The sequence below is a fragment of the Panicum virgatum genome, chromosome 7N (genome assembly GCF_016808335.1).
Source record: "Panicum virgatum strain AP13 chromosome 7N, P.virgatum_v5, whole genome shotgun sequence".
NCBI classification, from domain to species: Eukaryota; Viridiplantae; Streptophyta; class Magnoliopsida; order Poales; family Poaceae; genus Panicum; species Panicum virgatum.
Window position 1 is genome coordinate 48,754,669 of NC_053151.1, and position 10,280 is coordinate 48,764,948.

Consider the following 10,280-nt stretch of genomic DNA (forward strand, 5'->3'; position numbering starts at 1 on the left):
GTTGGCTTCCGTAATGGGCTTCGTTCGAAGATGAGTTGTTCAATTCAAGGAGTCGCTCAGATTGTCGGCTTCTGCCGAGCCCCGTGCACCTGAACTCCTCAGCACCTAGAAATAGAATTAGCAGAGCTCCGCGTTCCTGATGTGTGGGACACTCGTACACATACACCGTGTTCGGCTGGTGCACCAGCCTCCAGCCCTACGATATTTCTCTCTCACATCGCTTCAGCACTAACCTCCGACCACCAGCCAGATAATAGTGTTTTTCTCTCACACCACTTCAGCTCCAGCCTCCAGCTCCAGCCTGCCGAACGCAGTGATAAATATTTTTTTTGGAAGAAATACTGTTGATTGTTGGAACAAGGCTCTGGCTCCTGATGTTGATTTTAACATGTTCTCATTCCATGGCTCCTGGTTGTTTTCCTGAGGCGTGCCAAGGTTACGCGCACATTTCATCCGAGAATTGCGTCTGCTTGTTTCCTCGAGCTGTCAACGATGCGTGGCCTTCTCTGTTCATGGAGAGGGCTACTCTTGTAAACGGTTAGAATCAGTGTCTCAACTCTGAACTCGATCTTGTAAATGGCAACAGGCGAACAAGCAGCAAGATATTCCAGAAACACTGCAAAATTGCAGAACTTTTAGTTCACGCAGAAAATCAATCTTTGTGATTTAATCTTCACTCTTCAGATGAAAGCAAATGAGGCAACTAATGCTGTAACTCATTCCATGTTGGCTAGCATGCTTCATCACCATGGCTTGTTCTAGCAAATACTCCATGTACAATATGCCAAACATAAGCCTCCAATCCATACGTAACCAACAAAACAAGGGAGGCAGTTAAAGGGAAGCAGAATATAGCCTTATTTGGGGCTGATTAGAGATGGATTATTAGAAGCAGAATATAGCCTACACAGGTAAGGAATGTGGTGGGTGGGGGTGGACCGGGACTTTTCAGTAATCCTGCGAAATTTCCAGCCATTGAGCGATTGGGGCTGATTAGAAATGGATTCTTAGAACAGAGTGGTACACAAATCGCTGTACCAATCAACACTGCCCCTCCCTTTTTTTCACGGGATTTAACCGGAAGCACTAAAAAAAACTAATCATGAAAATCGTTTTTTAGAAGAAAAAAAAGCTTTCAAATTGGGACGCAACTTTCAAGACCCAAATGAAATTCTCATTTGGAATTTTCAGATTTTGTTTCGGATAAATTTAGTTAGGACGTCAAACTTCTAAAATCAGCATTAGAAACTTGCAATGCCAGATGTCAACTTCAATGAACAGATTCAGAAAGGAAGGCTTCTAAAGGAAAAGGATTGACACATGATGACAGGAACAATCAACATAGGGAGCGTAATCTTTGTCACATTCAAGACAATCTGATTCCGTCTTGCCTTGCCGTGATAACCGTTTAAAACTACATGTCTGTCACGGAAGCATAAAAAAATCAATTATCAAGCTCATAAGAGAATACACACAAGGTCTTCAATGAAGCAAGAAACCATCGAGCTTCTTCAGGGCATTTTCCAGCTATATGGACTGACACCGGAGGACACTGTCGCAATTAGCCAGTCCTCTTGATGATGTGCACCCCGCTCTCTGTATCAATCACGTCACTTATCTCCCCCACCTTCAGAGCAAACGCAGCCTTCTCAAAAGCCTTTTGCATCTTACCCCTCCCAAATGAACCTGCAACAATAACTATGAATTTAAATCACCATTGATCAAAGCATTTTCATTATCTGGACGATAACCCAAATAGCGTCGGTTAAGTATAACGTTTGCAATATTTATAGCAGAACAATATATTCCACATCACATGCCTTTTTTTTCATCCCATTCACTGGTACCTTGCATGCCAACAGATCTCTTATATTAGAATTGTTTGGCCAGTCTGGCATCCTGCTGACTACTTTGTCAAACAAGAGCAAGGCATCATGGGATTCATTTGTAAAATGTCAACAGTACTGCTTTAATGCATAACTGATATGGATTCAATTAACCATTTGGCAAATCATGTCTAACCACACCGCATAAAGATCAGCAAAAGCGCCATTTATAGATAATAACATATTCTAGATTTTCCCACAGGTATGTGGGAATTCTAAAATTCCTGCTACATCTAATTCTTAGATTGTAGCCTCTCAACCAAGTCACTAGTCTGACCACCAGACTGCTACTAGCCTACTACTCACTGGGAATGACAATTACTTAATAAACAGAAGAAATGCAGCAATGGCAAAAACACAAAAGCTGCGACACAAATAAAAGCATCTTGCATCTCCTTCCCTTTACTGCTTTACTCCTATGCAGCATTCAGAAACCCTCAGCCACTGCCTCCCTGTCCCAGATATCCCTAACACTCTTCACCCTTTCATATAGCCTATAATTAGTACATAAGCCAAACCAGTATAACCAACCATGTCAAATCCCATGTTGAATGACAAGCCAACATGTGTTGGGTTTCCAAATAAATTGTTCCATTTTCAGCACCAGTGACAGGCCTGAGGCACCACCCAAGCAAAAACAGGACCACTTCCATATGAAGCCACAATTGATACGTTTGTTGCCAAACTTTTAGTTCAGGCAGGCATCAACCTTCACCCTTCAGATGGAGCAAATGAGGCAACTAATGCGGTAACTCATTCCATGTTGGCTAGCATGCTTCAGCACCATGCAGTAACTAATGAGGTAACTGTTTTTCCAGTTTTCTGTGTGAGAAAGTTGGATAGGACTATCAAAACATTTAAACCATGTATCCAATCCATATTTAGCCAATCAAACAAGGGAGACAGTTAAAGGGAAGCACAATATAGCCTTACTTGGCACAAGCAAAAACAATGATATTAAAGTTTGCATCAACTGCCTGAGTTAGAAATGGGATGTTTCTCGTATGAATTACAGTATAATAACTGCAACACGAACTCGCCATTATTGTGCACAATTATACATGAAAATCAGATTCAAATACACCAACCGTTCTAATCTAGTACAAGCCAACCACACCTGCTGCATCTAGATCAGAGTGAAAGTTCATCCACCACCACCAGAGACAAACGTTACCATATTTTGTACTACAGAAGTTGGTAGTAATCAGGATCCAGAACAACAAGATCGATCCACGCACCCAATTAACTGCTCGCTCTAACGCAAACCCTGCACATGCACCCAATTAACTGCTCACCAAAACGCAAACCCTACACAAAGCGCATACACACCAACGAGTTGGCGAGGAGGAATTAGCAGTACGGGGCAGGCACTGACCGAGGTCACCGCCGCGCTTGGCCGAATTGCAGTCGGAGTTCTCGGCGGCGATGTCCTCGAACTTGCGCTCCCCGGAGACGATCTGGTCGCGGAGCGCGCGCGCGAGGTCGGCGGCGTCGTCGCGGGTCGTGGCGGAGATGGCGACGCCCTCAGGGTCCCTCCACGAGGCCTTGCGGCGGGAGCCCTCGTGCTTGATCAGGATGTGGGAGGCGCGCACCTTCTCCTCGGCCAGGGGCGGGCGGCGGGCCTGGTGGTGGCGGTCGCGGGAGCCGGAGGACGACGGGGGCTCCGGGCGGCGGCGCTTGTCGGCGGGCGCCGGGGCGGGGGCATCGCCGCCGCCGGGCCGCTTGCGGGCGGCGCCGTCGGCGGCGGGGCTCTCCGACCCTATCTTGGCGTGCTGGGTCGCGACGCGCAGGAGCAGAAAAGCTTTTGGGTGGGTTTGGGTTTTGGGCTGCAGCTGGGCCTGTCAGACGGACCTTGGAATGAATGGTGGTGTCATGGTGTGTATAAATAGCAGCAGGTGGTTGGCATGGGTGATCGGCCCGGGCAAACTCAGTCGGATTTGGAGTCAACTCCCTCTCCGATAGCCAACAAACCCCATGGGGCAAAGCTCGCTTACGTCGGGCGTGTTCTCTTCCCCTCTCTCGAACCCTCTCGTCTAGTTACTGTTGGGGGAGGAGAGAAAGGGCGGCGACCGAGGCGGCGCGGTCGCCTCCGGCGGGGCCTTCGGTCCCTTCCGCCTCCGATGGCCTGTGGGCCGTCTGGAGGTGGTGGGGACCGCGGTGGCTTTGCCCGTCAGCGTAGGTGTTAGTGGTCCTAGTAGATCTAGGGATTCGTGTCCTTGTGCTGCCGGTGCGGCGGCGGCGGCACTGCTATGTAATAAGTCATCTCGGTCTCTCCCTCGCCCCGTTGGTGTTCCACTCCGACGCCACCGGCGAGCCCGTGGAGGAGGCGCTCCCCACGTGGAGCGCCTGTACAGGAGTTCGGCCTCGTTTCTTCTTTGTCTCCGGTGGGCGGCGGAGGTACGAGGCTTTTGTTCTTGGGCTACAGAGCAGGCTGGGGTTTTGGTGGGCGTTTGGAGGCCGGATTTGGCTCGGTCTTTCCTCGGCGGCGGCGGTCGACGACGGCGACGGCAGATCCATGGGCTGCAGGGGTTGGGGCGACGCTCCGATCGACGGACGACAGGTGACGGCTTTTTCTACTGCGACTCCAACCGAAGCCATGGCGCGAAGGGGCCGCTGCAGCTCGCGGTGGAGCTCGTCTTCCTCGGCGGCGGTGATGGTGGCAGCCGGCGTGGGAATCGACTCCTGGTGGATCGCGAAGGTTCTAGGGACCTGTGTGTAATTTTTTTCTTTCTTAGGGTCCTTCGCGTAGTTTGGTTGACACAGCTGCCTCTGTATCCTTTGGGTATGTGTCTGTATTCGTATGTCGTCATGTACGTTGCCCTTAACTAGTAATACAGATACGTACTTTCAAAAAAAAAACTCCCTCTCCGATGTCTGTCCCGGAGGATGAAGGTTACCTCCTCCCGCCGCCGGAGATGACGACGACCCTGTCCGTTGAGGTATTGAGGATCGTCAACAAAGATACGAGGAATTGAGGGGGAACCTCCAGTTTTTGCCGGGTCCTTGCTCCTCGTCCCCTGCCTGCCTGTCCCAAGGCACCCAGATATATCTCTGGCAGCCTGCGGCCTTGGTGTTCGTCGGCACGGCGATCGCAATCCGGATGCATGCGAAGAAATTCGGCTGATCGGATCCGTCCCGCTGATCGAGAAGGGAGCGACCCAGCGTCAGCTGTCGTACGTAAAATGACTAATGAGCGCGAAGAAGAACATGCTGGCCATTTGTTTCTGTTGGAACAGAATTCAGGTTATCGTTGCGATTGAATTCGCGCATACCATATTATGTATAGTTTTGTGCGTGTAAAGTTTTTGAAATGAAATATTTGTACATTTGAAATATTAAATATAGACTAACCACAAAACTAATTACAACTAATTGCGTCTGTAAATTACAAGACAAATTTATTAAAACTAATTAATCCATCATTAGCATATGCATACTATAGCAGTTACTGTAGTAATTTAATGTCTAATCATCACCTAATTAGACTCATTAGATTCGTCTCGTAATTTACAATCAAACTATACAATTCGTTTTTTATTTCGTCTAGATTTAATACTATATGCATATAAGATTCTCTTTCGATGTGATGGTTTTGAAATTTTGAATTTTGCAATTAAACAGCATTAGTATATATACCCGTACGTTGCCATGGTTCAAAATCTATAGAAGTAGGATTTGCTCTTTGTCAATTGATTGAAATCCCGCTAAACTGTCAATCAAAGTGTTGACCTAAAGAAAAAAGTTTCCTTCTATAGCTGCTAACTCGCCACTTTTTCAGCTCATTCTCTATCTATGGTCAAGCATTTCGTTCATGAGTTATTATCGCTTTTGTTGTAATAACTAGAACTTCTGCTATCTTAAGCAAGTTCAAATTGCTTTCTTTAAGGACGAGCTTTTAAGGTAAAGTAGAAAGAGCTTATTTATTCATCGATAAGAAGCCTTTACAAAAAGGAACTTTTTCCTATAATGAGTTTTCTTCAACATTCTTGTTACATTTGAATATGTTTATATTATAATTGATATTGTTGTTCGGTTCTTAATATACTCACTCCGTCCTAAAATATAGGGCATTATAGGACTCAAAATTTGTCCTTAAATATAAGAGCAGTCCCAACCCTCCAACTCAATTAGTTTTCATAGCATTAAATATGTTGCCATGTAAGCAAAAAACTGAGGTGGCAGCAAAGTTAATGAGGAAAGAAGATAAAATAAGAAGAAACCAGGTCTCATGCAAGGAACTATGACTACACGAAAATCAAGACAAAAAGAGAGAAGATTGGAGAGGAATAGGAGAGAGAAGAGATATGATTGGATAGCAATTTATTTTGAAGAAACTATCTCTTGGAGATATAGTTTCTATGAGTAGTGTTTATATGACATGTCAATTATAGAAACTACTAGTGGTTTTTTGGGTTGGGACTGGCCTAAGACATTATAGGTTGAAAGTAGACCCAACTATCTTAATTGTGCATCGTTTTCAGGTCTTTCTCAATAGAAAGATGTGCATGCAACCATGTAGAAAAGGTGCATGTGGGGGAGGTGCATTGGGGAAATGGCATGCTATTTTAATTAGCATATATTTAATGATTCAAATAGAGTTCTAATGCATAATAATTAGGAGTAGGAGAGTCTTTTCTACATGACCATAATCTGTCCTAAAAACTCTAGAATGTCCTACATTTTAGGACAGAGAGAGTACGTGTTATTTGACAAAGATTTTCTATTAAAATGTTAATTTGTTATAATTATTAAAAGTGGAATTAAATTAAAGTGAAACACTATTGGTACAAATACTATGTCAAAGGGTTCACGCTTATGAAGACGAAGCGAATAGATAACTATTTTATATTAAAGTTGATACAAAGAAGATATGAAGATTAGAATATTTGAAAGAGTTAATAATAGCATGCTGAGCGTACATCTAGATCATCGACCGAGTCTTTTCTCTATCATTATCACGTGCATGCGTACCCAGCCTTTTATCAGAGTTAGCGACATATATGTAAGTTAACGACAATTGCTAACTTACATCCCTGACGAACTTTTTCTTGAAAAATACTGACGAACTGGCAATGTGGCAAGTTCTATACAACGGCCACACAGCAAGGGGAGGCCGGCCGGACTTTGTTGGTGCATCGTGCATGTGACAACGATGTACGCATGGCCATGGGTAGTGCGGTGCAGACCTTTGTGCATGTGCAGGCAGTAAAAGAAGGAAGTGTGTACCGGACATGCTGTTGGTTCGCACAAGGGGTCAGCACAACCATACGACACGCTCCAGCTCAATAGTGCTGGCACCCCCAAGCGGATGCGGAAGGAAAGAACTCTGAGTTGCTGGATGGGCTCGACACGAATGCGGAATAAGAGACGGACTCGAATCGTTGGACATCTGAATCAGGCCCGTCTACAATTGACTTAAATGGACTAAACTAAAAAAAATCAGAGAGAAATCTTACTCATTTTAAAAATAAGTATACAGACTATTGAGCAGAGTGACAGCATTGCAACGTGAGGTGAGTTACTCTATAATTAGCTCCACTACAAGAGTTGCTCTAAAAGTAGAAGTCTTGGGTAAAACTCCAATAATTACGGCGCCCTGCACAGAGCTGCTGCGGAGCTTAGAAAATTGGAGCACTCCTCCTCAAGACGCGGGCAATGATGCCTCTCCGCTAGAGCCAAAAGAGACGCCACGGAGTCCGCATCAATGTGGTTGCGCAGCGTGTCCTGGGCCTCCTGGCACATGAGCTTCAGCCTCCGCAGGCCGTACCTGTCCGCCGCAACAAGCAGGTGCTGGCTCATTGCAGACTCATCCTCCCCTTCCATCTCCGGCCATGTGTCCGTGTACATGAAAACAAGCAGAGCCTCGAACACCCGCGCCTCCATCTCGTCAATCCGTATGGCATCCGTGGTGGTGCCCTCTCTCATCGGGCCGTAGAGCTCCGCTCTCAGGACAGGCGACCGCGCCGCGAGCACCAGCCGATGCGCGGCAAACGTCTCCCCGCCAACTCGAAACGCGACGTCGGCGCCCTCGCCGCTCGACAGGAGGTCGCCCAAGTGCCGGCGCATGTCGTCGTCAGAGTCCGGTACAGCAGCTTTGGAGGATGGCGTCCCCCTGACGACATGCACATTGACCGCGACGGCGAAGCAATCGTCCTTGAGATACTCTGAGGCCTCCAGGGCTTCCCTTCCGATGAACCTCTCGTATCCAAAGGCCCTGTCCCTAGACTTGGAAAAGTTGTTCGTCCTGGTTGTCCGGCTGTGCTTGTGCACCGGCTTCTCCTCCTGGTCGAGGAGACTGAACGTAGCTTGCGCGTTCAACGGCCTCATCGACGACGTCATCCAGAACAAGATAGAAGGAGATGGAATCAGTGTTCTCCGGGTGATGCGGGCTACCCATGGGCCGGTAGCTGATGTGCCACGTACGGCCTCCCGCAGGGAACGGGCGCGAATTGAAGGATGGTCGTGGGCCGTTGTGCACGTTCAGAGTGTTTGCGTAGCCGTTGATCTTGAGCACGTGGTAGAATCTCATTGAGGAGACGATGGTGGTGGTGGAGCGGGACGGCTCGCCGGCTCTGGACGCCATGGTTGCCAGCTCGTGGGATGGCGTAGCTAGGTCCGGCGAAGCCGCGAAGGGGACGACACAACAGATCACAAAGAAGATCGGTGGTTCTTGACTAGTATTTATATTGACGCCAGTACGATGACAATTGCTTCGTGCAGAGCCCAAACGCCAAAATCTTTGTTGCTTTCCTTTTGTTTTAGACGATTGATTGATGAACAGATCGGACCCGATCAGAGGTCTATCTGTTTGGCTATCTGTCTATGTATCAAAAAAGGAACCCGATACAAAAAGTAGGAATTTCTTTCTTCTCGACCCTACCTACTTATTATAGCGAAATTGCGCATTTGGAGTTGGAAACGCACATGTACAGGCACATACTTATTTGCCTTTTTCTTGCCATCCCTGACCGTACCTCGGCCTAATAAATAAAAACAAAGAGCCATCCCCGGCCTCTTAATCTAGCTACTCTGTTCTCTTCGCCGACGTTAGCCAGGGCACCAGGCACCATATGGCCGTCTCTCACGTTCTGAAGATTGATGGGTACTCGATAACCTCGAACCCCCCCTGTGCGGTGCCCCGCTTCTTATCATGCCCGTTTCGTGCTGGGGGGCGTACATGGCACATCATCTACTGCCCCAAGGGTTCCCGACGAACAAACACTGATTTCCTCTCTCTTTTTCTTGTTCTTGCCGATGCTGATGCTGGTGAGCCCGTGAAAGCGCAGGCTACATTCAGTTTGCTGGATCAAGATCAGAAGCCAGTGCCATCCTATAGCCATACCACCGTCATGGTCAGCTTATCGGCATCTAGGTCGTCTTTTGGGTACGAGAGGTTCGTGAGAAGGAAAGACTTGGAGCAGTCAGGGCATCTGATCGATGACTGCTTCGCCCTGAGGGTGGATGTATATGCTGTCATCATGGAAGCAGCGCCGCCCTCCATCGTGGTTCCACCATCTGACATGCACCGGCATATCGGCGATCTCCTGTCGAGCGAGGCGCCGGGTGCTGATCTTGAATTCCGGGTCGGTAGGGACACGTTTCCAGCGCACCGGCTGGTGCTCAGCGCCCGCTCGCCGGTCTTCAAAGCGGAGCTCTTTCATCCGCCGGCGAAAGATGGCACCAACGTCATCCATATAGAGGACATGGAGGCACCAGTGTTCAGGGCTTTGCTTACGTTCATATACACGGATGCATTGCCGCCAGAGATGGCTCTAAAAGATGATGACGATGATGATGATGATGATGATTACTATTCGATAACTCGACATCTGCTTGTCGCAGCGGACAAGTACAGGCTTGAAAAGCTAAAGCTGATCTGTGAAGGCAGGCTGCGCAACCACATCAATACGAGCTCCGTGGCAACCATCTTGCTGTTAGCAGACAGGTACCACTGCCCTTGTCTCAAGGAGGCTTGCTTCGAGTTTCTCAGCTCTTCAAAGGTTCTGCTTGACGTCATCGAGACGGAAGAGTTCGTGTATTTAGCCCAAAGCGTCCCTGCTGTCACCAAGGAGCTGATTGCCAATTTTCTTACTCGATGTTTGGAAAAGGCAAGCATTTGTAGCTGGGATCAGGACTACAGTCAAATTGGCGTCATTACGCCAGGACAATCGAGCGACCGATTGGTGATCGGTCAGCAATCACCACCGGTGGAGGAGCTCTTTGATGCAAAGGAAGATATGGAAGCACTGGCGGTATGCCAGGATTTCCTTACTCTGATATACACGGATGCGCTGCGTAAGGTGGTGGATCTGAAAGATGAGTATGCAATAGCTCAACATTTGCTGGTCGAAGCGGACAAGCACGGCCTTGAAAGGTTGAGGTTGATCTGTGAAG

At 47.7% G+C, this 10,280-nt stretch overlaps 1 protein-coding gene and 1 pseudogene across 1 annotated transcript; both read right to left on the reverse strand.

Moving 5' to 3' along the window:
* Positions 1 to 1,300: 1,300 nt before the first annotated feature.
* On the reverse strand, positions 1,301 to 4,403 carry LOC120681376 (peptidyl-prolyl cis-trans isomerase ESS1-like). Its single transcript, XM_039962869.1, has 3 exons — positions 4,167 to 4,403; positions 3,262 to 3,724; positions 1,301 to 1,686 (listed from the first exon to the last, which is right to left on the reverse strand). Exons 1-3 carry the CDS (start codon positions 4,401 to 4,403, stop codon positions 1,562 to 1,564), a joined length of 825 nt encoding a protein of 274 aa, XP_039818803.1. The 3' UTR covers positions 1,301 to 1,561.
* A 3,069-nt stretch (positions 4,404 to 7,472) lies between these two features.
* On the reverse strand, positions 7,473 to 8,469 carry LOC120681377 (annotated as a pseudogene).
* Between the last annotated feature and the right edge of the window lie 1,811 nt (positions 8,470 to 10,280).

Coding starts and splice junctions, on each gene's coding strand:
- LOC120681376 (XM_039962869.1), bottom strand. CDS start 4,403: ATGGATCTGCCGTCGCCGTCGTCGACCGCCGCCGCCGAGGAAAGACCG. Junction 3,725..4,166: donor CGGAGTGGAACACCAACGGG/GCGAGGGAGAGA, acceptor TCCGTCTGACAG/GCCCAGCTGCAGCCCAAAAC. Junction 1,687..3,261: donor CAAGCGCGGCGGTGACCTCG/GTCAGTGCCTGC, acceptor TTATTGTTGCAG/GTTCATTTGGGAGGGGTAAG.